The 16,587-nt window shown below is 33.9% G+C and overlaps 1 protein-coding gene across 1 annotated transcript in view; it reads right to left on the bottom strand.

Moving 5' to 3' along the window:
* Positions 1-11,999: 11,999 nt before the first annotated feature.
* Positions 12,000-16,587, bottom strand: part of LOC123541823 (uncharacterized) — a 51,068-nt gene continuing 46,480 nt past the window's right edge. The window contains exon 8 of the mRNA XM_053531738.1: positions 12,000-15,158. Coding sequence (XP_053387713.1) covers positions 12,517-15,158 — 2,642 coding nt within the window. The 3' untranslated portion in view covers positions 12,000-12,516. The remainder of the gene's footprint in view (positions 15,159-16,587) is intronic.

The following is a 16,587-nucleotide window of genomic DNA, read 5'->3' as shown; positions in this document are numbered from 1 at the left end:
ATAATTAGGTACAAAGAAGAATAAAAATGAGCCCTACCAAACGGAAAGTAGTAGGTTTAAAGATATTTAACGTACAAAAAAGGTGAAAACAATTATATCTAATACAGAACAGAAACATCTACAGGCGTACTTTATGTAAAGGCTTTTGGCCATGATTTTGACCTCGAACAGATTTTACCGTTTGGAAATTTCTACATATAGATCTAATGGAATGAAAGACCTTTTAAGTAAAAGACATAGGAACAGTCGGGGCCGTCCCGTCCCACTTTGAAAGTGGGAGCTAACATATGCTTTCACCCCGAACATTTTGTTCCATAATCTGTATTTATTTTTACCCCCAACAAAAGAACAGTAAATAAAGGGAAGAAGCCTTTTTAGATGTATTTTTAAGTAGTAAGTACACATGATATATCTGTTAGATTGAAGTAGTCGATTTCAGGTTGTTTAAATTATTTCGGGAAAATTAGGGTTGTGTTTGATAGGTTGCACCCTCCCCTTGCCTGAAACTTAGCCAGTCTAAGCAAGTGCATAAAGTCGCTTATTTCAAAACACTAGTCCCTCACTGATGCTGTTTGGAAACCCCTTTAGTATACGGAAGTATTTCATTTGAGACAGCATTCAAACGTTCCAAAAATACTGTTGAAAAAACGGCATTAAATCCAACAAAATAAACAATCAAACGTTCCATTAATGATGAACGGCATTGTACCTCACCAGTGTTAGAACAACTGGTAGTGACCAAATTCAGCAAAAGAAACAAAACGTAAGATGAAATTAGGTCAAAATCAGTTTATTTAGGTTAAATAACAAGAAGCGTGGTCGAAAAATAGCCCATTTGTTTTTTGAAAGACAGACAGGCTTGTGTTAGGTCATCATTCCAATATCTTTTTTCGAATCGTGGTGGAGATAAGGAGACTTAAAATAAATTCAAACTTGTTCAAAGACTATTACACCAGCAATTGATATATTAACGCGCCACCATGTTGACCGCTGTTAGGTTTCTTCTTAACTAACTTTAAATTTACTATTTACAGATCAAGAAGCTACTTAAATATTTCGAATTCATTTGTTAGTAATGATGTAAAGGGTTCCAGAAAACAATCAGAGCCTTTAACCACTACTTGTACTAAAATGTTACAGTATATATTTGATGTTAATTGTATTAATCTTGTGGAGGTAAATCAAATATTTGCAAACACTTTTTGTCACCACTATGTGTTTCTTTAACGATGATCACCCCAGAAACATTTATATGATATTATTTTGAAATCTGGCCAACGGTAACCGTTTCTATCAAGATGCTTTAGAATATTTTTACTTTCGTTTGCTATGTTCTGCATGGAACTTATTTCTGTTAACACCCTTGTGGGAGGATCATCCATTTCAAGTTCAATTAATTTCAACTGAAAATTTTTGGAGGATGTGGTTTGGAGAAAATCTTGACGCCGTCAAACGAATGGCGGACAGATAACGGACGGTTAGTGGTCACAGTAGCTCTGTGTTACAGGAAGTGTTTATGATGTCAGACGTGTTTTAAGTTACAAAACCAAACGCTGCAATTGTTCTTTCATTGATGTGTGTGTGTGTGTGTGTGTGTGTGTGTGTGCGTGTGCGTGTGCGTGTGCGTGTGCGTGTGTGTGTGTGTGTGTTCGGGATTAACGTCTTTTTCAACAATTTTTCAGTCATATAAACGACGGTGTCTACTTGTAGCAGTAAGCACAATGCCCAACTTTGTAGTGCTGCCTCACTGGAATATCACGCCGTAGACACGTGACATGATACCCCACCCAGTCACATTATACTGACACCGGGCTGACCAGTCCTAGCACTATCCCCTTAATGCTGAGCGCTAAGCGAGGAAGCTGCTAGTACCATTTTTTACGTTTTTGGTATGACGCGGCTGGGGATCGTACCCACGACCGCACGCACTCGAAGCGGAAGCTCTACCACTAGGCTAGAATCGAACACATCGTCTTGATACCATAGCAACTTCGTAAGAAGTTTTAATCTCTGGAACCATGATATCAATGGCAGAATCAAATTTAAAATTCATTTTATTGTGAGGTCGTAGTAAATGGTTATTTTCTCATCCCCATACTGCCAATATCATAATCAAACTCTGCCTGTTGATTAAATAGAAAGGTCAAAGAACTTTAAATGTCTTTAGTCATAACTGAGAGAAAAAAAACTGAATCAGACACAGCACCTCAGTCGAACTTTCAATAATTAACTTAAAAATCCTGTTTTATGTCAAGTTTTAATGAAGAATGGCTGAGTTTCGATATCACAATCAGTTATTGCATCTTGTCTTCATTGCGAGGTAAATCAAAGTACTGAAAGTATAGAAAGGCTGGCCACTACAAAACACTAAATAACTGTGTGGGAAACCTGTATCCGTATCAAACTAAGGCGAGCATAGTGTAATTTTGAGAGGAATCATCTTAATTAACTTGAGAAAGGTAGTGTTAGGATATTAAGACTATAGCTGGTGAAAAACACATAGTGTTTGCTTCATTGGGGATATCACAATTGGTGAGACAAACAGACCTTAATTCTTACCTGGGAATCTGACAAAATATAGACGAAGTAAAGCTTATAGACAACAAAGACAAATAACACAATCGGGCACAGTCTGTGGCATTGGTAAATATAAACCGTTTATGCTGCGTTTGTATCCTTATGCTTGGCCCCCGCCATGGTTCCAGAAACAATTCTTAAAACCAAGTTGAGTCATCGACCTTAATATAGACTTGCATATAAATAAGTAATTTTTTATAGAAAAAAAAAAGATCATATTAATATACCGAGAGGCAGTCACATGTTTAGAAAACTGTCATAAGGACAATTAAACTGCTTACGATGGGTACAAACGAGAGAAGTATTGCAGAGCAATACAAGACTTCCTACTGGTTCGGAACATTGCAAACGAAATTGAGATATTATAAAGAACAATAACTAGAAACAGTGGAACTAAATAGGAAAAAGTAAAGAATGCGACAATAATTACCCTACGTTGCCAAATTAAGTCTCCGTTTATGTATAAACTCTCGTCTTTAACTCTTGAATTTTGATAACGATATTGCACATTTTGACATTGATTTGGTAAATTAATATATGTATGTAAAGAAGCTCACTGTTTTTACTCGCGATTTTTATAATGCCTGTTGCCATTTTACTTTTAACAGAAATATCTTTTAAAAGGATGGTCTGCGAATTGTAATTAGACAAGAAGTTGATGAGGTTTTCATATAATCAATTTTGTGTTATTCTATCATCTATCTAACATTTTGCAAATAGCAAAACTAAACACGATACTTTAACAATTTGAATGGTTCTCTTTTAAATTTTCACAAAGGTTTCGTAGGGGTGCAATTTTGTTTCTTTTTTTATACGACAGCAGTGGTCTGGAAGACACTTCTATATCTATTAAAATTTTGATAAATTATCTATAATGCGTTATCAAGTACTTTAGTCACGTGACATGCATTCGTTCTTAGAAGGCGCACGCCGAAACAAATAAATTTAGGGACATTTATAAAATCAGAGAAAATATATGAGTGACACACACAACATCTATACTTCGATATTTAACTATCTCATAGTTATACAGCCGCTTATTATGTTTAGTGGAAAGAAAGAATAAATCTATCGGCATACACATACTGTTTTTTTATAGTTTTAATAGGAGTTAGGACACATTAATTAAACACGAAAAAGTAAGCGTGTTTTAAATCAACAGTATTACAAACGTGATAAATCTTCATTTTTTTTCATGTAGACAGTTTATGTGCTTTTATCAATTAAAAACAGAAAAAGAAGAATTATTCAAGTTAAGTTTTGGTAGAAGAGAATGCGTTTTTTACAAATAAGAAAAATGAGGGATGTCGATAACGTGTTTTAACAAGCATTAACAAGAAATGTTAATATCTAGTTACTTTAGTTATAGCAAAAACAATAAAGTGACTTCAGTAAGTCGACCTAATATTTATTCTTTCTAGAGTAAACATATTAAATGAATTAATATGTTTTGGCATTGGATTAATTAAACACAAAAATGCTCATCGCAAATTGATATTTAACAAATGATACATAACAATAGATCTTTTTGCCTAGATATTTACTGACGAGGATGGACCGTCATACAACGTAGAGTGTCAGCGAATGATTTCTACAAAACTTGGGATGAATACAAATCTGGCTTCGGAGATGTAAACGAAAACTATTGGCTTGGAAACCGAGCAATACACATGATTACTTCTCAAGGCAAATACAAACTACGTGTGGACTTGACCAGTATGGAAAATGAGACAGCATATGCAGAGTACGAGTCTTTTTCGCTCGGTGATGCAAAGTCCAATTACACGCTATCATTTGGTAGTTACTCTGGGAATGTTGGAGACAGTTTAAGAAGGCACAAAAACAAAATGTTTTCAACAAAAGATAGGAATAACGATAAAACCGGAAAAACAAACTGTGCTCAGGAGTACATCGGCGCTTGGTGGTACACCCAATGTCATGATGTTAATCTAAACGGGGATTATGGCAACAAAGCATTCGCGAAAGGTCCTGTTTGGCAACATTGGAAAGGTGACTATGCTCCTCTTAAGGCAACAGAAATGAAAATAAGGCCTATTTGACAGTCCCAGTGAGGTGTTCCAGAGATATATATTTCAGATTTTTTAGAATTGACCCAATCATTCGGAACAGTTTACATGGTTTGATACAGTTTATAGAAATAAACTGATGTTTCATCTAACTCCCATTCGTTCAATCTATTGTTCACATTAAATTATGTTTGTTCTCATGATTAAAAAAATCTGTCGTTTGTCTTGCGAATGAATGAATACTATATTATTGTAAATAATTTGAATATCATATTTGTTTCTTATAGGTTTATTTAATTGCAGAATATATACAACATAAGAAAAAGTTAACCATGATTAATCTTGCGACAATTAATTAAGAATTATACAAATGCGATATAATGTGTTAATTTGTCTTAATATAATTATGATGTATTAATTATATAATTTCTAATGAAACTTTGCAAAATATTACTAATATATTATGTATCATTTTGTTGTTTTCGTACCGTATAATTTTTCATCTGAAAGCTGTATGAGATTTATAACGATAGCAACCCACTTGTTGGTACATGCATTTCACCACCTCGGAGAGACGCTATCCGGCTAGTTAATTGTAATACTGGAAAAAAGCAATATTTCGAAATTATCGGGGACTGCGAGTCGTGCACGGCTCGAAAAGCTAAATATTCAAGTTTTATATCTTCGCTTTGCAGTAATAGTAACGTTATTCATTTATTTTAAAATTAAGACTCCATTCTTGCAAGGATATTCTCGAGAAATTAAAAATCATATGAAAAAAAACGGGTAGTATTTATTCTTGTTATGCTCTTCAACGTATAGGAGTAAATTATATATTAAATGAACGCATTAAGGCATTACAGTGTTAATACACAGACTCTTAGAGGTCCATCCCCTCCTCTCCACCCTTTTGAAATGTCAGCCAATAGTTTTAGTCTTTTAAACACACACTGAGTATATGTCTCGATTATTAAAAATGATTTGTTACAGAATCAACATGTTCGAAATTATCCTTCAGATTCTACTAACAATGCAATACTTTTATCCGATCCACAATATGCAAGTGGGGCCTCCGTGGCCGAGTGGTTAGAGTCGTTGACTTCAAACCACTTGCCCCTCATCGATGTGGGTTCGAAACCTCATTAGAGGCGTAGAATTCTTCACGTGAGGAAGCCATCCAGCTGGCTTACGGAAGGTCGGTGGTTCTACCCAGGTGCCCGCTCGTGATGAAATGATGTACGGAGGGGCACCTGGGGTCTTCCTCCACCATTAAAGCTGGAAAGTCGCCATATGACCTAAAATTGTGTCGGTGCGACGTTAAACCCAACAAAATAAAAAAAATAAACAATATGCAAGTTCTATATAACAGTGCTATTAAAATGTTGATGCCTGGTAAGCTCATATTACTTTGGTAAAATTTGAAAGTATATCGTTTACTGAATATGAATAAGAAAATATATATTACATGACAAAAATATGATATGCATTTTTATTTTTTTTACTTTATTATCTTCAGTGCTACTTCGACAGAAATCGTGTTATTACAGTGTTTTTTTTTTTCATTTCGCAGTCAAAAAAATGACTGTTATAATTAATTGCTGAATATCATTTATTCGTGGTCATCTTATTTGCTAATTCTTGTTCAGCAGACACAACTCTTTCAAATGATGCCAAAAATAAACTATGGGGTCACCAGGCATCAATATGTTACCTATATGTGGATTTGATACCTTAAGTTTTTCATGTACAATTTAGAGATGCAGAGCAAAGTGTAAATAAGAAATTTCAAGCAAAACTTTAGTTGTCTTTATTTTCATTTTCATACTATTTCTCACTAATTCTATTTCATTATAAAATATTGTTCTATTTCCTTGAAGAAAACCGCTTAATAATGGTTCGTGCATTTATTATGTATGAAGAATACTTACACACATCTAACTGAATATTTTAAGAATGGTTAGCGTGTCCCCGAAAGAATGCAAACAGAAGTCAATTAGAAAAAAACATGATCTCTTTGTACAGGTAAAAAGTCTTGCAGTTAAGCATTACATAACCTTATTCTGTAAATGTTAATGGCGATGATATCATTATCACTTTAAGTTGAATAACCGAGTAATCTTCTGCTTTATTGTATAAGTTAATTTACAAAACTTTACTGTTACCAATCTTGTTGTTGTCAAACATGATTATTTATACTGTCCAAATTCCAGGCAAAAGGAAATTAAAGGAATACCTTACCTGTAGTCTAACACATCGTAAACAGCAAATTTATAAACGTGACACAGATCCAAGGAAAATATGAATAATTTTAGGTACAAAGAAGATAGAAAATAATCCTACCAAACGCGAATTAGTAGTTTTAAAGTTATTTAACGTATAGGTGAAAACAATTATATCAAATACTGAACAGAAACAGCTGTAAACGTACATTATGTTAAGGATTTTGGCTATGACCTTTACCTGGAACCGATTTGTTCCAAATCTGTATTTGTTTTTACAAAAAAAGAACAGTAAATAAAGGGAAAAGCCTATTTAGATGTTTGTTTTGTTTTTGTTTTTTGGGTTTAACGCCGTTTTTCAACAGTATTTCAGTCATATAACGGCGGGCAGTTAACCTAACCAGTGTTCCTGGATTCTGTACCAGTACAAACCTGTTCTCCGCAAGTAACTGCCAACTTCCCCGCATGAATCAGAGGTGGAGAACTAATTATTTCAGACACAATGTCGTTTATCAAATAGTCACGGAGAACATACGCCCCGCCCGAGGATCGAACTCGCGACCCCGCGATCCGTAGACCGACGCTCTACCTACTTAGCTAAGCGGGCGGGTTTTGAAGTAATAAGCACACATGATACATCTGCTAGATTGAAGTAGTCGAGTTTAGGTTGTTTAAATTATTTCGGGAAAAATTGCCTCAAACTTAGCCGGTCTAAGCAATTACATAAGTCGCTTGCAATTACATAAGTCGCTTATTTCGAAACGCTAGTCCCTCACTGATGCTATTTGGAAACCCCTTTAGTATATGGAAGTATTTCATTTAATATAGTCATAGACCACTCAAAAGTTCCATTAATGATGACGGGCATTGTACCTCACCGGTGTTTGAAAAACTGGTAGTGACAACCCGGCAAAGAAACAATACATAAGATGACATTAGGTCAAAATCAGTTATTTACGAAACATAACAAAGAGCGTGGTCGAAAATTAGCCCATTTGTTTTTGAGAGACAGACTCCCTTGTATTAGATCGATATCTTTTTTCGAATCGTGGTGGAGATGAGGAGACAGATAATGTTATAGTGGATATACTGAGCGTTTCTTACACAAAATGCCATAAGTGGTATCTTCAGTAACAAGTAACGATAAAGAGATGCGTTATCGTTTTGTAATAATTACCAAAGACATCTGTTGCAATGGTTTCGTACGAAATAGAAATGCTTAAATACTGGATTTGATCAAATATGTTTTTTCTATCAAGATGTTTTAGAATAATTTTACTTTCGATTGCTATGTTTTGCATTGAACTTAATTCTGTGATATTTTTAAACACCCTTCAGAGAGGAGAGGACTATTCATTTCAAGTTGAATTAATTTCAACTAAACATTTTTATAGAATGTCATTTTGAGGAATTCTTTACACCGTCAAGCAAATAACGCACAAATGACGGACGGTAAGTGGTCACAGTAGTCTGCTTTTATGATGCCAGACGTATTTAAGATTACAAAACCAAACGCCGCTATTGTTCTTTCAATGACGGCCAAAACTTTTAACTCATTGACAAAATGTTTTCTGTTCATGGCTGCAATATGGCAATTTATTGACTTCTTTTGAAATTGCAAAGATAGATTATTTATTTATTTTGTTGGGTTAAACGTCGCACCGACACAATTATAGGTCATATGGCGACTTTCCAGCTTTTATCGTGGAGGAAGACCCCAGGTGCCCTTGCGTGCATTATTTCATCACGAGCGAGCACCTGGACAGAACCACCGACCTTCCGTAAGCCAGCTGGATGGCTTCCTCACATGAAGAATTCAACGCCCCGAGTGAGGCTCGAACCCATATCGATGAGGGGCAAGTGATTGGTGTCAGCGACTTTACCCACTCGGCCACGGAGGCCCTCTGCAAAGACAGAATTGGACACATCATCTTGATACCATAGCAACTTCGTAAGAATTTTATAATTCTGGAGCCGTAATTACATAGCAAGGTCAAAGAATTTTAAATGCCTTCGGTCATAATTGAGGGGGAAAAAACTGAATCAGATACAGCACCTTAATCATACTTTTAATAACAAAATTATAAATCATATGTCAAGTTTTAATGAAAAATTAGAGATTCGATATCAGAATCAGCTACTGTATCTTGTCCTTATAGCATGGTATAAAGTCAAGAAGAATTAGGATTAAAATAGCGTATGGTCTAAACGTAAAATAATAGCTCAAGTCAGAAATTTTAAAAGACATTCATTTATATATTTCAACATTTTATACTGTAAATACACCAATTCTCGAATTATAACAATATTTCGATATAAGCAAAATATATGTCCTTAATTATGTAAGCTCACTCGCAATCATAAAATTAGTAAAACAATAATATATACGAGCATGCAAAATTTACAGAAACTAAAACGTTGGGTGGAACACTTGAATACATTTAAAGTAATATTTGTAGAAGTATTATGGGATTCATGGGTTTTTTTGGGGTTTTTTTGTTGTTGTTTTTTTAGAATGGAGCAAAGCACGCCGTGCATCTTAACCAAATGTTGCAATATGTTTAACCATGCATAACTAGTACCTACAGAAATTATTTTTAAAAATTTGTAGGTCCCAAGTTCGATGTCATAGAAAAAGAAACTGCATTTATTTATCAAATGACAAAATAAACCAACATAATATCAAATGGACTGGTTTTGGGGCGTGAATGTCTTACATATTTTACTCTTTATCTACATAACAAAATAACAGTTTTTAGAAAGTATGCGTACAATGTTTTTACAACGATTGTAGCAGAAATAACCATTACAATTTTAGATAATTATATAAACTTGGAGACGGTCTAAACATCCCATAATCTACTTTTTTATTGTTTTCTCTTACATTAAACGTTTTTTATTTCTAAATCTTCACTTAAAAATCTTCTTTGACATCTAATACTACAAATGATGTTTGTTTAGATGACCATTAAATATATGTTCTATTTCAATTGTTAAAAAATGTTCATGCCATCATGTAAATGTATGAAGATTGAAAAATAAATTTTAAGAAATGTTCGATGTCACAGTTTCTATGTTTTGACTTTTAAAACAAACGATGTTATTAATGTCCAGTAAAACCACTAACAATGTAATAAATATATGATAAATTCTCACTTCAACATAATTTAAAACCTAGTTGTTTTAGCAATCGCAAAAACGCACTAAATTACTAGTCTTCTTTATTCTATATAAGACTGAGAAACTTCCATTGGCTATAATACATATAAGTACACACATAAATGACTGTAACTAACACTATATATAAATGTCTGACCGATTCCCGATTGAGGCAATGCCGTATTTCATATTACTATATAAATGTCATGCATAGATCTGCGATGCGATTTCAGCAAAAAGCTGCAAAGGAAAAAAGGAAAATAGCGCTATACAGAAAACAACAACAACTGAGAGTTATTTGAAATCGCTACTAAGCGCCATTTTCCAATTGAGTGTCTACACCTAATGATCTGTTTATCAGTAGAATCGGTCGTGGAGATTAAATATTCTCCATGTAAAACGATACAATACTCTATTATGCTCACTTGTTAAGAGAGAATGACTCACCCAACAAATATTATAATATAAGCCAAAATCCAGTATCTCTTAGATAACATGTTTATTGACAAACGTGCAGCAGAATCTAAAATTTACTTAATTTGTCTTAAAGGGAAATAACTCTGATCAGAAATCAAATCATTTTAACCAGCAATATGATTTTTACAAATCTAGGGGACTTAAATATTCAAGTGTTGAGTCGTCTAGATAGCATTTCTGTAAGATATAAATTAATTCCAGCTGTTGTTGTTAAGATAATTTTCAAATTATAATAGTGGTTACAGTCAAACTCTATCAAAGGTTTGTAAAGAAAAAAACTTAGCATATTCTTATTTCGTTTAGTTATTGTGTATGCTTCCAAACGGTTTTGATAAGCCTTCATGTCTTTGCTATTTCTGTTTATTAACTGATTTTTTATTATTACAGAATTTCGCTAACAGAAACCCTATGGAAGCATATATAAATGCAAAACAAGATAACAGCATTTACTTGGTTTGATAAAAAATTACATCAGTTGAGTCAATCAATCTACTCAACTTTTAACACTTGAAATGCTAGAAACAAAAAAGAAAATGTAACATTATTTTGATCGAAAAATTACTTTAAAAGTAACATTCGCCTGTCTGTTTTGTTAGCAAATATCATCTGCGCGAATTGCAAACAATTTTTCACCGGTCAAACAAAGAATGAACTGTGCCGACGAATGACACTACATAGACAACAAACTAATAATGATGAACTACGTATCCTGAAAGTAAATAAACATATCCATAAATGCTCTGGTGGGAAATTTGAAATATTCTCTCTTAACAAAAATCTGATTAATAGTGACAGTTTCAGAGATGAGAAGGAACTTTACTTTATAAACGTTTTGAAACCAGAACTTAACAGCGTTTGTTATTAGTTCTTAGGGCCCATGAGCATGGCGAGCTCCTTAATTTCATAGTTTATGTGCAGTGTAACTAGAATCTCCTCTTTATATATGCTTGCTATCTATCTTTACACGTGAAATAGTACTGGTCATAATTGTTTAGAAATTAGTATCATCAGCTGTGTACATTTAACGTACTATATTGCTTTGTTTTTAAATTTTATCTCTTTTCTTTCCTGAAATACAGTTTTAGCTTTAAATTTTATTACCTCCCTTTAATTTTTGATGCTATTTCTATAATTGGTTATATACCACTTTTGTCATAAAGAACGTGAGGGTATTTTGAGCAATTCTTTCTCTTTACTGTATCCATAATTGATTTTTAAGCTATTATTACTTTTTCAGTAATCATCTTGATATTATTTCTTAACTGATATATCGAGCATAAATATGTTTTAAGTACAGTTATTAACTCCCTTTTAAACGGTACAATATATCTGTTTCAAGTTTTGTGTGCATACATACACAGGGTATTCTTGAGTGTATAATACATTTTTATTGAAGTTTGACGCAACGTCTGTTTACGACGTTGCCCGTAATTTTTGTTATGACGTGACGTCATTGTACATTGTTTCAAAATGTAAACTGCCTGAAGATATGTGTATTGAAAGCGCTTGCAGTGAAGAATTAAAATAATTGTAAAACACAGAAGTCTGCTGCTGTTTATTCCTTACAAATTGAACTTTTATATATATATAAAAAAAACAGGAGACAATGAATAGCAATTTTAATACTCAAATTACTCAATTACTCGGTCAGCCTTTCAAACGACGATTCGAATGTGCGGTTTTCATCAGATTGCGAAAAGAACTCAATCTGTGTTTTCGCGACATTACAGGGTTAATGCACGTGTTTTCATCTAACAACAACGAACTGAATATGAAGATATTGGTAAGAGCACAAGTCCATTTGGTGCCTTTCAAGAAGTAAGATTGCTATCTCTTTAGTTTCATCTATTATTTGCAGGCAAATAATCATCATTTTATTATCAATGCGATACGTATCTAGTTAACAAAACATCCACAATTATCCATGCATAAAACTACCAGAACAATTCATTTAAATTTCACAATTAGTTTGGTACTGACGTTGATACAACTTCACCGTTACGTGCGTTTAAGCTTCTTTTGGAGCGCTGTTAATTAAATGATCTGAACAGACATTCTTAGGTTATTGATCTGTTGTACGAACTTTCAAACACAAACGAGTACGTATTGTACTGATTATATCCATCAAAGGTTACTTCGAAATGGTTTGATCTCTGTATATATGTTTTAACTTCATCAAGTTTTTCTTTCGGCTTTATATTACAATCTCTTATTCCTACTATCACAGTCTGTGGGAGCTTTTCTACAGCCTTAACTAGAGCACTTAAAGATGAGCCAGACATTGTCACCTTATCTAATTGAATATTTTGTATACATTTCGTTGCAGATAACAGTGAAAAAGGTCTTTCACCTAAATTGATATCAGAAAACCTAAATTCCTTTACTTGATCCAGCAATGGTAAAGTTGCAAGCATTGTTTCAATGTCAGAAGACGATTCAAATTGACCACACGCAAATGAATGTAATTTTCTAGCTCTCGGAAGGTGTTCGAGATAGGATGATAGAAGACCGGGTTTCGATAAAAGGCCAACATCACAATCTTCCAACGCCGACGGATTGATTTTCAAACTTGACAGAGGTATATCGTTCAATGCTAATGTTCTCAGATCTGAATGATGCGAGAGGTCCAGATTAAACCCATCGCATGAAGCTCCATGGTCTTTGCAAAATAAGCAGTACAACAAAATCTCCTTCATTGATTTTCTATTTCTAAGATGATTCAGAAACTCCCCTAGTTCATCGTGGCTCATTTTGAAACAGTCTATGTTTATTGCTTCTAACTGATGCATGTTCAGAAACATCTGAGACAATTTAGAAGACCATGAACTATAGTCACCTAAGAAGTTATCATTTTGCCATATACTTGATATAACAGTTATACATTTTACTGACGCTGGTAGTAGAAGAATCAGATCACTTTCTTTACATTCACCTTCATAGTAAATTTTATCAACACTGCCCATATCAAAAGGTGCTAAGGTATATAGTACTTCCTGTACACTATGAATTCCTATCTTTATACAAAGCGACTTCATATTGTCTTTGTTATGTATTGCCAGACGTTGTAGATTTTCATAATATGATTCTTGGTGACAGTCTCTGTCTATAAGTAAATCTTGCAGACAAAGTTTGAGATCATTGTTTTTCGGGTTTTCATTGATGCAAGATATGTATATGTCCTGTATGTCTTTCAGAGGTTGAATGTACGTTCTGTAGTCATAGAGCCGCGACATAGATCTATATGTCTTCGTTATCTTGTCTTTGTTTATTACGTTCATTAATCCTTCCGAGAGGAAGGAAAAACATTTTGCATCTATTCCGCTAATAAAAATGAACACATTGGACATATCCAGAATATTCATTACAGATTTGCAGAATGACAAAACGGTTTTCATTCTTTTGTCTCGATTACAGCTGATACTGATATAAAGTGCCGCAAAAAACTCATGTACTGTTTTGTGTACAAATGATGTTTTCTGTGTTTGCCTTGTAACATTTGTCCGTTCTTTATCTTGTGTAAGTATCCCTGAAAGACGGCTTAAATCCAAAATCTCTTCACTCAGGCATTCTTCAGCAATTCGGCTGTTGAATGCAAGAACATTTTCTCCCGTCTTACTGAATAATGTTTCAAAAGCTAACCTCCCTAAATCTTTCAGAAATTTCAAGTATCTTTTGCAATTTTCCAGCTTATTAAAGCATTGTGGAACAGAACCATTGAAATGGGCTTGTGCAGGCAGTATATGAGGACATTTTCTAAAAGTTCGTTTTAGGAGCAGTTCAATAATTTGACAGTATAGCTCACATTTAGATCGTCCTAATTGTGTTCCATCACACCATAAACACAGTAAATACATCAATAAAAGCGGACTGGGCTCTAAATTTGACATATTTTTTTCATTGACAGCTGAATTAAAGTATCGAATATTTTTCTCAAGTATTTCATCATTTTTGTTACATAATAGTGAGATCACCCTTCTTTTTAATTCATCTGATGATTCTCCGTTAAGTCCGACAAGTTCTAACTTTTGGTCTATTTCACTGAAACTAAGATTGATATCGCTTAGTTTCCACGGCCTAGTAGTTGTAAGGATTGTACATTCCCTAGCCTTCCTGTGAGGGAGGTCACTTGGTCCTAGCGTACAGGAAGATACTGGATGTGTCCACTCGTCTAACCCATCTAAAATCAACAGACATTTTTCTTTGGATAGAATATTTTCTAGGTTGCTTAAAGTTACAGAAGAAGTGTGTGCAAGCCGCGGAGTTATATTCTTCATGATCATCTCATCAATGCTGCATTCCTTGGAACAATCTCGTAATGACAAGAAAAAAACAAACTCGAACTTGGACAAAACAACAATATCGTCCTTTTCAAAGTATTTTTCTTCACTTTCAACACAGTCGTGGGCTTGACACCATGTCAAAACAAGTCGCTTACAAAATGCAGTTTTTCCTAATCCAGTATTTGCTGATAGATAAATTGCACGACACAATTTGCCTTTCTTGTAAAACATAGGACGCAACGAGGCAACCGGTGACTTAATTTCACTTCCACCACCAAAAGATCTCTCAATTTCTACTGAGCTTATATCCGGTTTGACGTAAAATCTAAGTAAATGTGTATCTGGTTCTTCCAATAAAGGCGATAGAGGAAGAGTACTGTATTGTTGTCTGTAGAGAGCTATTAAATCTTCCTTCAATTCTAGAATGTAAAAAATAAAACCGTTCGTGAGTGTAGCAAAAAAAAAACTAAATTGTTAAGTACATTTGCACAATTATTTCTTAACAAGAACCTTACACTCAACATACGTTTTGTTTTTCAGAGGAAGGTTACAGGGAAACTGGTAATATCTAACGCGTTGTATTAATGCATCGGCAATTTAAAAAATATGTAATTTATAATTAATGCTGGTGATAATTAACACTTTTTAAGATAATCTCAAAGGGCATAATAATAGTACAGTTTTTAACTTAGTCAGTAGAATGTGGGTAGTGATAAAAACAACTATTTTAAAGGATTCTTACACCCAAATTAGAAAGAAATAAGAATAATTACTATACAGCATAAGCAAACAGAGTAAACGCGAAATAAACAAGTTAATATGTATAAACAGTCTTATGCGACAGACTAAAAGTAGTACACAATATATATAACACTTGTCAAAGAATGGATATTTACAAGGTACACTGAACAGAACTGGCTGCTTTTAACAACTGACTGTTTACATGACTAGCTTGTCGAATATTTAGTTAAGTTGAATCAGCCTTTTTTTATATTTAAAGATGCTATCTCCTGCTAACATAATTACGTAAAATATGCGCATAGTATATGTGATAGTTTTGTTTTAATCAATCAATTTTAATTATATGTAACAATAATTGAGTTATAACGCATATACATCTAAAAATATTGGACTCCATCTAAAATTAGTACCCTGAGTTTTAATCAGGTGAAGGATCATCATTTTTGTGTCATTGTTTAATGCTGATTTGGGGAAAGTACAAACGGAGGGGGTGGGGTGTAGAAGGAGATTCTTGAGAGCGCGTGCTGTTTTCGACTTCATCTCTGTGTTGTTACATTTTCTGGTTCTTCGGGATCATTGATATCAACTTATTTAGATTTGAAGATTAAATACTGCTGAAGCCGGTGCAAGGGGGCGTGGACAGTGTTGCATTTTCCATTACTGCTCATGAACAGACTCAATCAAACCGAGTCTGCAATTTTCATTGTTTGCCTTGTTCTTGATGCTTCCGAGGGATCTAATTTCCAGATTTTATTTACTCTCTTAATTCGTATTATTACGCTTATTAGGTTTAAAAGTATGTTTACACTTCGCAATTTAGTCTTTACAGTCTGGCGCCTGGCATAGTGGTAGGATTTGGTAGGTAATTGGTACGCACAATAAAGTGTCTCATTAGCCAATTTGGGCCCTTTCAATAGGGGTGACACTATTTTAAACAACTATTCACATTTTCTTATTGCAAGTATATTCCGCATAGTTTACGTTTTTGAGTAAAATATTTCCCCAGGACTTTCAGAAAGAATTTGCATTTGATTGTCTAGCGTTATCAGGCAGTAATATTTGATGAATCCTGAAAAGCACATTTACATAATGAAATATATAGCGAAA

Source organism: Mercenaria mercenaria, chromosome 19 (genome assembly GCF_021730395.1).
Source record: "Mercenaria mercenaria strain notata chromosome 19, MADL_Memer_1, whole genome shotgun sequence".
In the NCBI taxonomy this organism is placed as follows: domain Eukaryota; kingdom Metazoa; phylum Mollusca; class Bivalvia; order Venerida; family Veneridae; genus Mercenaria; species Mercenaria mercenaria.
Note: the sequence above shows the minus strand (reverse complement) of the source record. Positions and strands in the feature narration are given on the sequence as shown.